General features: G+C 43.1%; 1 protein-coding gene across 1 annotated transcript in view; it reads left to right on the forward strand.

Annotated features, from left to right (window-relative positions):
- Positions 1-15,668, forward strand: part of MGAT5 (alpha-1,6-mannosylglycoprotein 6-beta-N-acetylglucosaminyltransferase) — a 327,486-nt gene that overhangs the window by 277,710 nt on the left and 34,108 nt on the right. The window contains exons 12-13 of the mRNA XM_025405318.1: positions 3,315-3,464; positions 13,077-13,223. Coding sequence (XP_025261103.1) covers positions 3,315-3,464; positions 13,077-13,223 — 297 coding nt within the window. The remainder of the gene's footprint in view (positions 1-3,314; positions 3,465-13,076; positions 13,224-15,668) is intronic.

Below are 15,668 nucleotides of genomic sequence, written 5' to 3' on the forward strand. Positions count from 1 at the left end.
GTCTGCCCGGTAGGTCACCACAGACACAGCCTAGTGGTCTTTGGCCCATCTTCAGTAGTTGGCAACTGACTTTTTAGGCAAAATGCCTCCTTTTGTGTAAAGGAGAGATGCCTGTCCCCATCTGCAGCCCCCAATTCCTGCTTTAAGGCCAGCAAGCTGTCCCGAGAGGTCTCCTTGTAGATGAGTGAAATCCACCCAGAGAAACTCAAGTAAAAATATGGGGTGCGGTCTGGGAAGAGCTGAGTTTATTATAAGGATCCAGAGGGACCTGGGAATTTAGGATAGGGAACCACTGTGGATGGGATCGGAGCCAGAGCAGCTCTAGGCCCTGGTTTTTCTCCTCTGTCTCTCTGTTTTCTTTTCCCACTCTCTCTGGAAGTACTTACTCTCATTCTACTCCTCCTTTCTTTCTCTCTCTCTCTGTGTCATGCTTGCAGTGGTGATGTTTTGGTTGTAGTCACGTTCTTGGGTCGCTCTTATTACCGACTGCCTGTGTCTTCCCCTCTCCTTTAGCCCTTACTTGGTTCTTTTCCCACCCAACCCGCCAAAACTGGCAACCAGTTTCCTCAGAACTTGTTATCTGGCTTGTAATTGCCCAGACTTCAACGCTCAAATGACCTTTTTGCTCTAAAGCCAGTGGCCATCTGGCAGTAATCTCCCAGTATAAAGGATTCTGAGTTCCCAAGAGAGCATCTGGTTGGCTCCCCTTGCCTTCCTGAGCCTGCTACATCATTCCTGGGCTGCTGGCCAGCCTAGGATTGGGTCCCCTCAGGTCAGACACACCCTGGGCCGGTTAGCAGCCAGCAGTGGGGCAGGGTAACAGAGCCCCCTGCCTACTTAACAGGAGCTGTGGGTGGAGGCAGGAGTTACCAGATACATCTAGCACAATGAACCATATCCTAGAACCCTTCAAACTAACATATGCCAGGTAGGTGTAAGCGTCTGTACTAATTTAAAAGTATACATTTCTAAGGTAATGAGTTCAGCATCTTGTGGCCATACCAGACATGGCATGGAATTAAACTTTCAGTCCCACTGTTCATTTTATTCATACATTAGGGTGGCAAGGGTGGTCTTGCTCATTGCAAACAAAGTCATCCTGGTGTATGAAATGAAGAATGTGGACTGTGCAGTTTTCCCAGTCATGAAGACTTTTGATACATCACTTGAAATGTTTCCCCTGAAGTTGAGGGTCTTTGGTAATATCACCAGGGCAGTGAATGGCAGAGACCAGATCATGAATTGCTTCATTTACAGACTGCCTCCGGGCTTCCCTGCACTCTGGCTGCTGATACCACACCCCGTGTCCCTTGTGGTCTTAAGTCACAAAACCAGCTATTAGATTTGCCTGGAGTGTCTGAAAACAGGCTTAGAATGAGGAAACCTTGTCCTACTTTTATACAACTGGAAAACATTACAGAACTTGACTTTTTGAAAATTTCCCAAAAAAAGGAAAAGAAAAACCCACAAACCCCAGCTTGTACAGTTTAGTTACAGGGAAACCCAGAGATAGAAAAAGTGAACTTGCTTCCACTTCACAGGTAGTTTTGCTTTAGAAAATGTGCCTCAAAATTCAGTGCCTACAAATAAAAGAAAAGGGGTTTGGTTTTGCTTCTAATACTGTAAGTAAAACTACTCTTGAATGTTTCGGAGCTCATCAAAATTGACATTTATTCTCTTTTTCTACTTTTATCTACCTGAGTATTCTCATTATCTCTCCAGCTGTGAGAAACTCTCATCTTCCCATGATCCCGATTTAGGTGGGATCCAGTTCTGACAACATGAGTTAATCATCACTAGAAACATTGGCAAGAGCTGGGGATGTTTGTATTCCTCTGGGACAGCTTAGCATCTCTGGGTAAATATTCCAGTCCAACTGACTGCCTTCCCCAGGCTGTCCTTCCCCAAACTTCCTCTCATAGAGGTAGGAAGAGCCAAAAGCAACTGTTAGGTCCCTGGTAATTTACAAAGCAAGGATGATACTTCAAAACAGTTGGCTATATAATGTATTTCTTCTTGCAAAATTATACAGTTGGTATTCAGTAATATGTTGACATATAATGTATTTCTTCTTACATAATTATATAATGGCCATATGACTGTTTATGTCCTCAAAGTCCAACCAGATTACTTTTTTTTTTTTTAATACTTTAAGTTCTAGGGTACATGTGCACAACGTGCAGGTTTGTTACATATGTATACATGTGCCATGTTGGTGTGCTGCACCCATTAACTCGTCATTTACATTAGGCATATCTCCTAATGCTATCCCTCCCCACCCCCTCCCCACAATAGGACCCAGTGTGTGATGTTCCTCTTCCTGTGTCCAAGTGATCTCATTGTTCAATTCCCACCTATGAGTGAGAACATGCGGTATTTGGTTTTCTGTTCTTGAGATAGTTTGCTGAGAATGATGGTTTCCAGCTGCATCCATGTCCCTACAAAGGACGTGAACTTATCCTTTTTTATGGCTGCATAGCATTCCATGGTGTATATGTGCCACATTTTCTTAATCCAGTCTGTCACTGATGGACATTTGGGTTGGTTCCAAGTCTTTGCTATTGTGAATAGTGCCGCAATAAACATATGTGTGCATGTGTCCTTATAGCAGCATGACTTACAATCCTTTGGGTATATCCCCGGTAATGGGATGGCTGGGTCAAATGTATTTCTAATTCTAGATCCTTGAGGAATCGCCACACTGTTTTCCATAATGGTTGAACTAGTTTACAGTCCCACCAACAGTGTAAAAGTGTTCCTATTTCTCCACATCCTCTCCAGCACCTGTTGTTTCCTGATTTTTTAATGATTGCCATTTTAACTGGTGTGAGATGGTATCTCATTGTGGTTTTGATTTGCGTTTCTCTGATGGCCAGTGATGATGAGCATTTTTTCATGTGTCTGTTGGCTGTATGAATGTCTTCTTTTGAGAAATGTCTGTTCATATCCTTTGTCCACTTTTTGATGGGGTTGTTTGTTTTTTTCTTGTACATTTGATTGAGTTCTTTAGAGGTTCTGGATATTAGCCCTTTGTCAGATGAGTAGATTGTGAAACTTTTCTCCCATTCTGTAGGTTGCCTGTTCACTCTGATGGTAGCTTCTTTTGCTGTGCAGAAGCTCTTTAGTTTAATTAGATCCCATTTGTCAATTCAGATTACTTTTAAAAGAAATTTTAGCAGTTTGATTGCCAAATTCCTGTGATCTGCATGTTAAGAACTCTGTGACCTCTAGTCTTAGAAGTTCTGGTCCATGACACAGGTTGTTATGCAAATGAAAGACAAAGAGAAATGTCTTCTGCTTGTTCTCCTCTTCAGAATAAGAAGATCTACTTGGACATTATTCACACATACATGGAAGTGCATGCAACTGTTTATGGCTCCAGCACAAAGAATATTCCCAGTTACGTGAAAAACCATGGTATCCTCAGTGGACGAGACCTGCAGTTTCTTCTTCGAGAAACCAAGGTAAAAATTCACCAGGAATGTGGTGTTCAGGTTAATGCCATTGGCTGTGAAAATGTGATCAGAATATTTCATGCTTGTTTTTTCAATGCTGCAATAAACTCTTTTGGCTATTTTGGGGCAGCAGTTTGCTAGACCAGTGGCAGCTGAAAAGTTAGTGAATTGTGGAATGAGATTGCTACGTTTGTCCATTGATTTATTCAAAAATCGTATTTACTCAGTGTTAGGTGTCAAGCAAGGGGCTAGGGATAAGGCTGCAAATGGAAAAGGTAAGGCCCTGCCTGGAAGGACAGACCTTCCAATACAGCAGCAGCTTTCATAGTAAGGCAGGGGTGCTGAACTCTCCCCCAACCCAGTCATCACCATTCAAGGAGTGGGTTTCCCAACCAGCTTTTCCTCATACCTCCTTGTTCACCAAGTACGCATTGGACAGTGAAGAAGTTCAGATGAGGGCAAAGTCCCTGTGGGCTCGGGAAGAAGAGCAAGCATCAGGAGAGATGCAAGAGACGAAAGATGGATGGAGTGTAGACACACCTGGCATGTGGGCCAGACAGGAATTAGAGTCAGGTGGTGGAGGTACAGATGGCATATTCAGGAAGGAGCTAGAAGCCAACCCAGCTAGTCTAAGTGTTGAAAAATAGTGGAGGTAAAATTGGATGAGGGGATGTGAGGGTCTGATTGGCACAGATGGAGGCAGAGTTCAGACCATGTGGTGGAGGTAGCCAGGCAAGCCCCTGAGGATCGTTTTGCTCAGCAGTAGCGTGATGACCCGTTGCTTTGACACTGTAGGGAAGTCCACCCAGCGGTCTGTGTTCTTTCTGTAATTCTGCCATGGAAGTACCAAATGAAGTTCAGGAACTTGTGAAGAAACCAAAGTTTGGCCTTGAAGGGTTGACTGGCACTTCAGTGTATTAGATAAATTCCCTCAGGTTTATTAATAAGTTTTTGTTCATGAATTTCACAAATATTTATTGAGTAGCTGCAATGTGCTAGGCGTTGTACAAGGGTTGCAAGTGTGAAGAAGGCACGTGGATCTCTCTCATGGTATGTCCTAAGCACAAGGAAGCTTATTGTCAGTAGTGGATTTCTCAGCTCCCGTCTCTGGCTCGCTTTGTTTTCATGTTCAAGGTAGGGGAGAGAGGTTGAGCAGGTGGACTTCTATGGCATAATCTCGATTGCTCAATCATCATGTGATACTGCATTTATAAAAAGTGTATTCATATATGCTAGCCTCTTTGATTCTTACAACAGCCTTAAGAGGTAGATAGAGCAGGTATTATTGTTAACTTTGTTTTGAACATGAGGAAATAGGCTAGAGACTTTGGCTTGCCCACAGTAAGCCAGGGTCGTCTTGGAGGTGGCCCTAACTCATGATTTTTTTAATTGCAAATTAAGGCTCTGCTAGCCCCTTGATGTACTGTCCTCATAAACACTCAAACTTAAGAACGCTTAGTGGACACCCACTAGCCAAAAGAATGTATATCTGCTCTTTGCCTCAGTTTCTCCACCTGTAAATGTATTTGATCCTTTCTATGTCCAAGGCATTTGTATGATGCCACGAATAAAATAATTTGACAGATTCTTTAGCGTATTGGGCAAAGAGCTGGTTTCTTTTAAGATTTTATTTCCTTCCAAGGTCATCTGTAGTCTGATGACTGTTTTTGATTATCCAGGAGTGAAGTGTGTTCTCTAGTTTTCACTCTTTGCTTTCCATCACCTTCTGTCTTAGGCTGACATTTTAGAATCATCAGAATGCCTGGGCCTTTTAATGGCAGTGCTATTTTTGCCATTTGCCTCATTTTACTTTTTTTCACATCGGATTGTGGAAAGAGCTCAAGCTCCTTTAAAAAACATTTGGCAGAGCTGGTTCTCAGCAGCATGTCATTACTGTCTCGCACACTTTTATTAACCCAACCTCATGAATGTCTCTCTCAGCTTTGCGAATTTTAAAAGAACCCTTACTTACCTACCATCCATTACCCTGTCAGGGAGTAGGAAATAGGCCAAAATGGAGATCACTGATGTCCAGGGGAGGACAAGAAAAGAGGCAGGGAAGGCCCAGGCCAAGATGTCCGAGTTTGCTTAATGAGCAAGGATTGCAGCCTCAGTTAAAGAGCACGAGGGGTATATGTTCATCCTTGAAAAACTGGGACCCAGTATAGAGGATGTCACTGATCCCATTACCTATTGCCTGCTCCTTGAGTAGAGTATATTAAAATACTCTGAGTGGAATCATGGCTCAGACATTTGGCAAATATGACAAGGATGGGGCAGCATATCGCTGAGGCTCCCCTCACACCCGGGACATGGCCACAGGCTCCAAAATGTGTGAACCTTCGGCTTTGAAATAATGACATGAAAGACCAGTCAGGCTTTGCATCTATAACCTTTTCTGTCTCTGACTCCTTTCTCTGTGTCTCTGAGCAATTTAAAAGTGATTTATTCCAATCCACATTGGAAATGGGGAACTGGAGCTGCCAAGAAGCAAATGTCTGCAGCATGAATGGGATTCACACACTTCTTGGACTTCTTACTGGTGCGAGAAGCAAGGCTGATCTCCTCAAGAGGGTTAGAGACAGAGATGATTGATGATTGATCAGCTTCTGACTCATTGTTTTTCTTTACAAGCCATCTGTGAATCTCTGCACCAAACTTAGGAAACCCTCTGCTCAGCAGAATTTTGTCCAGGCGTGCCATTAGGGGTGCAAGTGTCATCAGTAGCCTCTTGCTTCAGGGGACCTGTGAAGATGGAAGGAATTGAATATAACACTATTTCTGGGGCTAAAAGAGCCAGGAAGTTGTTGGAATCTAGCAGACTCTTCTAATTGGGGTATAGATTTGGATGAATGAATTACTTATCACAGGACCACAGCCGAGTCATTCAGTCCAGCAAACCCCAGGAGTACAGTTTAAGCCAGCAAATCAGGACTCACTAGGGTGGCATGTTTTTATTTTTGGTTTAAATCTCCATCTCTTTTAAAGTGGCTTCTTTCTTCATCTTCCTGGTTTTAACCTCTTCATGTCCACCTCCCCTAGTCTTCCCTATTTCATATATGATACTGAATAGTGCATTTGCATCTGCAACTCACTGAATGGTTTGTGAGCTCGACCAGTACCGTCCTTTCTACAGTTGAAAACAAATTCTGGCTGTGGGGAAAAAAACAGGCAAAGCTGCAGCTTCCACACGTGCTGTCGCTGTACCCCTTCTGTACCCAGACCTCCACTCATTCACCTCTCCAAGACTTGGCTGGGTCATGACGGTCCTGTTTCCCCATCATGTCAGCTTATCAGTTTACCTGTGGGCCTCACCTAGGAGCCTGGGCAGGCCTGGCAAATATGCAGTGCTCCCTCTGACTCATCTTATCCTCATGAATGACTGTGCCACCCTGCCCCCCCACTAACTATGTCTCTTCTTACTGAGCTTGGATGTGTCACAAAACCTGTCTGAGGCGGGTGCGGTGCAGTAGCTCACACCTATAATCTTAGTACTTTGGGAGAGGCCGAGGCGGGCAAATTGCTTGAGCCGAGGAGTTCCAGACCAGCCTGGGCAACATGCAAAACCCCATTTCTACAAAAAATGCCCCAAAAATTAGCTGTACCTGGTAGCATTCACCTGTAGTTCTAGATTTTCAGGAAGCTGAAATGGGAAGATCACTTGAGTCCAGGAGGCTGAGGTTGTGGTGAGCTGAGGATACCTGCACTCCAGCCTGAGTGCCAGAGGGAGACCCTGTCTTTAAAAAAGGCTGTCTGAAAAACCCAGGGCTTGAGGCAGCAGACTCTCATGCAGCTGCATGAGGGCCAAGGGCCTTTGCTTGTTCTATCCACAGGTGCATTCACAGTGCCTGGTTTATAAAAGGCATTTAGATGATTGTATAAAGAAGGAAAGAAGGAGCCAAAATGAAACACATTGACCATCTGGGATCTCTGAGATTTCCTCCTGTTATCATATACGCTGCGCCTAGATCTCTTAGATCTCCCGAACTAGGGACACTACCCTTCTGATACCCCATGCCTGCCTGTCTGTGATGTTGCTTATATCTGCAGGCCCTGTGAGTGATAGCCCAAGAGCTTACTTCCTTAGGGGGAGCAGTCCTTCTATTTCTGTTACAGATACTGGTTCCCATTTGCCCTCAGGCAGCCATTTGAGGCAGGTTTCATCCTAGTGAGCATACTTCAAATCATTCCCATGCCATCTAGATGGGGAAAAAAATTGAATGAACACATCCATGCCTCCTTCCTTCCCCCTTATCCATACATGTATGTAGACTGAGGAGTGTACAGAGGTATGAGTCAGTAACCCTGTCTGACTTTCAGAGCAAAAGTGCATCCCCACACTCAAATAAATACATGTTCAACCTCTGTGCACAGAGACACTTGATTGCTGGAAAGATCCAGTCTCATAGTATTTATTATTTTGCTCTTTCATCCAGCAAGTAAGTATAATATTAAGTACTAGATATATTCTAGGCCTTAGTCTAGCCATTCTAGAGACAGTGATGACTCAAGCAGTTTTGCCAACAAGGAGCATACAGGTGTGCTGGAAGAGGAAAGCAGGTAACTGTAACAATGTGGATCATACACAGGTAGAACTAGTCGTAATATGAAATAATGATACCAACATAAAACTTTACTGTCACGCTGAGTGGGGCCAACAGTTCAGTTGTGTAAAATGTGGTTCTGTGACTTGTGAAATCAATGTAGTGGATGGGGCAGTCCCATTCAGAGGACAGGAGCCACTGTCAGTCACAGTTTAACACCTCCATGCTATTGCGGTGCACCTGCGTATGGGATTTACCATAACAGTAACAGCCATTATCTCTCCCCTTACCATGTGCTAGGCCCTATGCTAAGCCCTTTCTGTGTATTCTCTCTTTTCATCACAGAAATCTAGTAATCTTGGTACTGTTATAAACAGTACCATTTTAATGAAGCAGTCACTGAGGCTCCAGTCGTGAATAAGCCTGTTTTGCTGCCTCCGTGTTGGCAGCTGAGGGGTTGTCCTGGTGTGGAATTTGGGTGAGAGAGGCATGGTCAGGAAAGGGCCCTCCCAGGAGGTGATGCCTGAGTGGACTTTTAATGGTGAGCACTTGAGGCTGGCCTAGCTGAACATGTTCAGCATCTACAGGTTTAAATTTATGCAAATACTCTTTTACTCTCCCATCTCCAAGTTAATAAATTTACAATGTGAATTGTAATGTGTTTGATTTTATATTGGGGCTTTCAGATGACCGAAACTCAGGAACTTTTTATCCTGATGCTGTTGTTTGTGGTTTGGGTTTTTGTTTCTGAAAGGATATTTAGGTAGCTGGACATAATCAGCCGGCTGGTCTTCAGGAAATAGTCTTTGGTTTAGCAGCAGACTTTGAGAAAAGTCTGCTTTGGGCATGTAAACATGCTTCGTGGGTCTTCTTTTCTTAGCCTCTGTGGCCCTTCCAGCTCTTCCCTAGAGAGTCTTCAGGTCATGTGAGTCAGGGGCTTGTGGAGCCCTTGGGAGGATAGAGCCAGCCTGGACGGGAGAGAGTTTGGCCACTGTTTATCCCTTCCTTAAGCATCAGGTACCTGAAAGAAGGCAGATGGCCAGAGAAGGGTCCCTTTGGGCTACATAAAAGCATCACATTTTGGGAAAATTGTTTTCTTCATACCCAGCCCTTGTCTCGGTTATTTTTAAGATATAAAAGGGATGCCTATTACCAAAAACATTAATGTAATGATTCCCAGTCATTGTATAAAAATAAGCAAAGCTTAGCAATAGCATGTGACATGTGGGACTGGCTTATGTGGCATTCACTGTAAACCATATCATCTCTTATCTCTCTCTTCTGATGAATGTCCCTCCCCCTTTTTTAGTACAGATACTTTATGAAACAATAAGAACTCATACATGCAGGTGCTGAGCATCTTGTAAACCCACAAACATAACTCCTGCACACCTAAACTCTGTCTAAATGATACAGGGCCGTAATATGCAGCTGTGTGAAGTTACATATGGATTTGAATTTGAGTGACTGATTATCCAACACTTACTAAGCGCCAAGACTTGGAATGAATCCTTTCCATGTACTATCTCATGTAATCCTCACAGCAACCCCATGAAATAAAGCAGTATTATTTTATACATGAAAAGACTGAGGTTTAGCAAGCTTGTTACCTGGACTAAGGCTCTATAAATAGAATAGATTTATAAATGGGCCTTAAAGAATCCATAGACAGAAGCATCTAGCAATTTGTCACAGTTACTAACCTAGGCAACGATGGAGCCTACAGTCTGACTCCAGAACCTGTGCTGTAAATTACCACATTGTTCTGGGCACTTTGTGCCAATAATGGATTCATCAATTCATTTGGTGAACCGGGAGTGATTCATTGCTCAGTTTCCCTCTAGAGTCACCATGCCAACTTCACTAATTAAAACTGGCCAGAAAAGTATGTGTTGTGTGTGTGTTTCCTATTTAGGATTATCCTCAATGTTCCGCATCAAGAGTGAAACTGACCAAGCCCATGGATAAGAACCCCCTTTATCCATGTTTAAAGGATTCTTTAAGTACTCCACTTAGCAGTTTAAAACAATTGTGTCTTCTTTCACAGAGTGGGAAAAATCTGAGTGGTTTTACTAGACCCTTTATGGATATGTAGGAACGTCCCAATCCTATACTGTGAAGAAAACGTATGATGCTTCATCTGTTCTCTCTGCTTAGCATTAGTTCAAAAATTTAATCCTAGATCCCACAATCCTTCTATGTAGAAATACTCACTGATGGAGCTGGAGTTGCAGCCATGGAGATATTTTGTCATCTGGAATATCCTCATTAGATTCTGGGCTTCTGAAGGCCAGGTGAAGTATAAATAAAATATGGCCAGTTTTCTCCGGCAGAGTTAAGCCTTGGCACTTGAGAACATTCTGGCAGTGTGTCTCTTGCCTCCTTGCTAAGGAAATTGGCAAGCAGGCAGAATAGCAGGGAATTAGGGGAAAAGCAGTTCAGTGTGATTAAGGTGCCAGTGTGTTGCAAAACCATAAGTGCAAGGAAGTTTACAGAGTGCTGTTTGGTGGTGGTGAACTCTCTCCATCTGTTGTGTTTTCATTCAAACCTCAGATGTGCTATTTGACCTTAATACATCTGCTCCATTGTAATGTCACAGGTAATAAGCACACAGGAAGCAAGAAAAAAATTGCTTATTGACTGAAGTGACAAAAAAACTGTTATTTTGGTGTTTCCAAATAATGTATTTCCTACAGTCCTACTTGTGTGACAAAAACACTCATTGCCAGGAAATTATGTTGTATTTGCTTAGGCTTCATTCTAAACATATGAGGCTTGGGAGAGTTAACCTAAAGTTTTTATTTTATGTGTACTGAGATATTCTGGTGCCCACAGGGCAGAAGAGATGGTTCATATTGTTATTCAGATATAATTAAACCTAGGTCACATTCAAGTCCATTAAGCAACAGCCTCATCCTTTTAATTAATGGGTTCAGATTGGTTGGTCTAAAGAAGCTAATTAAATTTTTCCCAATATTTTCTGTTTAAATAGACAAACATTGTGCTGCTTACATTTCCTCCAGAGTTGTTCTTTGAAATTTAGAGTTGGTGAAGGTATCCACACTTTATGGCAGGCCCTGATTTTCAGAGGTCAGGAAGCACTGTGGATTATCTGACTAAACCTGCAGAGATCCTGATCTGCATCTTCTAGCACTTTTCTCCTCAGTCAGAAAGATCTGGACTCCCTGTGCTATCTTATGTCTAACCATGGCCTGACAGAGGTCATTTGTTTTCCGCTGGAGAGCCAGCACATCCTCCCCAGAGTCTGATAGGAGAGGGCAAATCACAGAGATCACAAGTCTGATGGATAACAACCCTGGATTCTTCATATTCCATAAAGCTGGGATATCGTGGGACTAGTACATCCCACTGTTTCCCTCCGTTTCATCTGCAGCAGTCAGATCTCCCCCACCCGTGAGCCACATGCCCAGGCCACACCCTATAGTTAGAAGTTCTCTCTGACAATCTGCTTTCTGTTAGCTGTATAATAAGAGTAAGATGCAGAGCAGGAGCTTCCGAATTGTAGTAGAACTTTCCCTTTATCCTACAGCTTCCAGGCTCCTGGCTACCATGTTTTCCTCACCACCACCCCCACCCGTGATCTCCTGTGGTTCTGCTGCCCAAGGGCGAAATGACCCAGCCAGTATTAGGGGCTCTGCTGACCTCTCAAAGCTTCTTTTCTTCCCAGCTCCCTGCCCTGTGGACGTCTCTGGCATTGTGATTACGCAGTTTGCAGGAAATGAAAGTTTATTCTTTCAAAAAACCAAAAAGATTGAGTACCCTATTGTATGCAAAACAAAAGTAAATAGGTCCAGAAAACCTGAGATGTTAGTGCTTTGCCCCAGAATTCCTTCAGGAGCTACCTGGTTCTCCAGTATGTCACTCATGGGCTGTGCTCAGGGTTGGCCGCACCCTCCAGCTGAACCTTTCTAAACGATCAATTAGAGCAGCTGCAAAGCTGGTGAGGAGGAGATTGCTGTGAAAAGACCTAGGGAAAAAGAGAATCAAGCTTGTAGCTAAATCTATTTGAGCCATCTCCTTTATTCTCAACGCCTGGCCTTGTGGTGGGTGATGCTCTGTGTGATGGCAGAAGGAAAGGATGCCCTGGGGCCCAGTTATCTTTTCTCTCTTAATGTGCCCCTGGGGGCTGGAACAGAACAAGCTCTTTGATGTGGGTAAGGAGGACACAGCTTCATCAAGCCCAGGCCTGGATCCTGCCCATCAACAACCTGCAGTTATCCAGCAGTGCGAAATGCACCCACTGTGACAGCATGTGCTGAGGCATTTCTGGGAGCAGTTATTTCATTTTTGTACCCAGGAAATCAGCACCACTGAACTGCAGCTTGTCCCCTTTGTCATCGTGGCTTCCAGCTGCTGTGGTTGCTCTGAGAGCAAGTTGTTGCTGCCATCTATGGTCTGTCTTGGGGGAAGCACATGGTTTGCCTGCTGGAGAGGGAAGCAGCTGCTTTGCAAATTCGTCAACACAGCACAGTCTCTCCCCTGTGAGGGTAAAATCAACACCAAGATGTTGGTGTCCCCAGTGTAAACCCCATTATGAAAACCTGTGTTTACTGACCTACCATCATTTTAAAGCAGTTCCATTTGAACTGCAATCAAACCTCCAAGTGACCTTTCTGTCCCTCCGCCCAGCATTCCTGAAAGGGCCTATTGTTTCTTTGGTTCAATGAAGAAACCTTCTGTGTAGTTAAGCAAGTGTTTTTCCAGTCCTGTCTCCTGGTGAGTTACAGAAAGATTATTGTTGGGTCGTGGTGGTTTTTCTTTTAATACTCCAACCTCCCTACCCCCCTGATACCTAGAACTTAATTTTTTACTTCCTTTAGTGGAGGAGAGCATAGTGAGTTGAGCAGCTTTGTGGGGCCTTTAAAAGTTCGTAGTTTTTCAGATCCTGGTGTAAGCTGAATTCTCTCTGCCTCACCCCCAGGGCCTGGGAGCCTTCCAAAGTGAGGCGTCCACTCGGGAACGGGCACAGAATCGCCGCCTGCAAGCCGGGAATGCCTGTCCTGCCTGATGGCCCTGCCTGATGTGTTCATACGCTGTATGGTTTTCTGTCTTACAGTTATTTGTTGGACTTGGGTTCCCTTACGAGGGCCCGGCTCCCCTGGAGGCTATCGCAAATGGATGTGCTTTTCTGAATCCCAAGTTCAACCCACCCAAAAGCAGCAAAAACACAGACTTTTTCATTGGCAAGCCAACTCTGAGAGAGGTAAGCATCTATCAAAATTATTCCACTTTGAATAATATGAATAATAGCTATTTATTGAGTGCTAATGTGGGCATTAACTTCATTTAACATGGTTGGATGAGAGGCTGAGGGTGTGGAGGCTCAGAGAGACAAATGACCCGATCACGTCACCTTGCGAGTTAGGGGCAGGATTTGAATCTACTTCTGCCTTCAGCAAGTAAGGGATTTTTACACTCTACCCCCACTCTAGCTTATTGTAAACTCAGACATTCTAGCCTTCTGATTATAGCTGAACTCTGATTTTCTGAATGTTTGAAGTTTAGGGAGTGAGATCAACCGGTTAGTATATATTTGTGAAGAATCTGCTCCCCATGATGGGCTTTGGAGAATAAAAAGTGGACTGTGGGAGTTTGCAGAGAACCATCAGCCTCAGTATACCATACGTATCATGGATAATTGAAGTAATTTTTTTTCACCCACCATTCCAAGAAGTAATCCTGCCATTGCTAGAACCATTTGCAGAAACCTCATTTGAGTTGCCTTCAGAGATCCTGTTGAAAATCTGCAGTGTGTGATGAATCACCATTGAGGGTAGTCGGATTTGATTTAGGGCGATAAACAAGTCTTTTACCTGTGAGTGATCAAACTGGGTGTTTCTGCATCTGCTCAGAAATAGGTGTGTGCAAGAAATCATAAGATAGATTTTCTGATTATTTCTGTGTAGTTAGTAGTAAGTGGCTCTGCAGGCAGCTTATGAAGGGAAGTCATAGCAGCATCCTCGTCATTCAGGGCCTTGGGGGGATTACATTGATTAGCATCCCTCCCATGGCATATCAATGTAGAAGGACAGTTTATAAAACATACATTTTTCAATTCTGCTTTTAAACCCTTCTGAGTCATTTTCTCTCCCATGTAGTATATAAGATGCATTCTCAATGATTATTTTTTATTGATCAGTCAGAAACCTTGACAATTGATAGAACTGATTATTTTGAGAGTTATTTTTCTCTGACCCTTCCTGTCATTGGTGAAATGGCCAAAGGAGAGAGAAGATCAATAATATCCATAGTTTATCTATAAAAGGTTAATCTGTGGCCCAGATAACCTCTGACAAGGGTTACATGTGTGCGCGCGGGTGAGTGTGGTTTTTTTTTTCCCCCTTCTGCTAGAATAATAAATTTGAATTCTTCATTTGGGGAGTGGTTTTGTATTCAGAGGTCAGTTTGTTCATTCATAACTCAGCAGAACTTAATGTACATATCTGTGTGCTAGGTGCTGTTGGAAGTGCTAGGACACAGAGACCGGGGAAATTCAGTCTGCCGTGAACCTATTCTTTTGAAAAGTTTAAAAAGATGCTGCTTAGCAGTGAAAATACCTGTTTAGGAATCTCTGCTTTAGCAGGTGACTGACTTCTTTGAAACTTCGGAGTTTGGGGTGGAAAAGAAACTAGTAAATGATCCCTCGAGTTTTTTGACAAAAAATATATTTAAGGTGTACACCTTGATGTTTTGATAAATACACACATTGTGAAATAGTCATTACAATCAAGCTAATCTATCACCTTACATACTAAATAGATTTTTTTTTCCATGGTAAAAACACTTAAGATCTCCTTTTTTGGCAAATTTCAAGTATGCAATACAGTATTGTTAACTGTGGTCATAATGCTGCACAGTAGCTCTCTAGGACTTACTCAACTTGTATAACTGAGACTTTGACCAACATCTCCCCATATCCCCATGCACCAGTCTCTGGGAATCACGAATGTATTCTCTGCTCCTGTGAGTTCAACCGTTTTACTGTGAGTTGAACTGTGAGTTCAACTAGGCTGGTCTGCATGTGGAATCATGCAGAATTTTCCTTCTGTGCCTGGCTTATTTTACTTAGCATAACATTTTCCACATTCATCCATGTTGCTGCCAGTGATGGGATTTCCTTCTTTTGCAGGCTAAATATTTCATGTGCACATAATTTATCCATTCAGCCACTGAAGGCCACTTAGTTTGTTGCCATATCTTGACTATTATGAATAATGCTGCAGTATACACAGGAGTGCAGATACCACTTTAACATAGTGATTTTAATTGCTTTGGATATATACCCAACATTGGGATTGCTGGATTATGTGAAGTTATATTTCTTATTTTTTGAGGAACCTCCATTTTCTTTTTCGTTGATGGCTGTAACACATTACATTTTCACCAGCAGGGTACCAAGGTTCCCTTTTTACCACATTCTTGCCAGACACTTGTTATCTTTTGTCTTTTTGATAAAAGCAATTTTAACAAGCATGAGGTGATATCTCCTTGTGGTTTCGATTTGCATCTGCCTGATGATGAATGATGTTGAGCACCTTTTCATGTGTTTGTTTGCCTTGTGTATGTCTTCTTTTGAGAAATGTCTTCAGGTTATTTGCCTATATTTTAATTTGCTTGGTTGGGTTTTCTTGCAGTTGAGTTGTAGGAG

This window comes from Theropithecus gelada, chromosome 12, assembly GCF_003255815.1.
Source record: "Theropithecus gelada isolate Dixy chromosome 12, Tgel_1.0, whole genome shotgun sequence".
Taxonomy (NCBI): domain Eukaryota; kingdom Metazoa; phylum Chordata; class Mammalia; order Primates; family Cercopithecidae; genus Theropithecus; species Theropithecus gelada.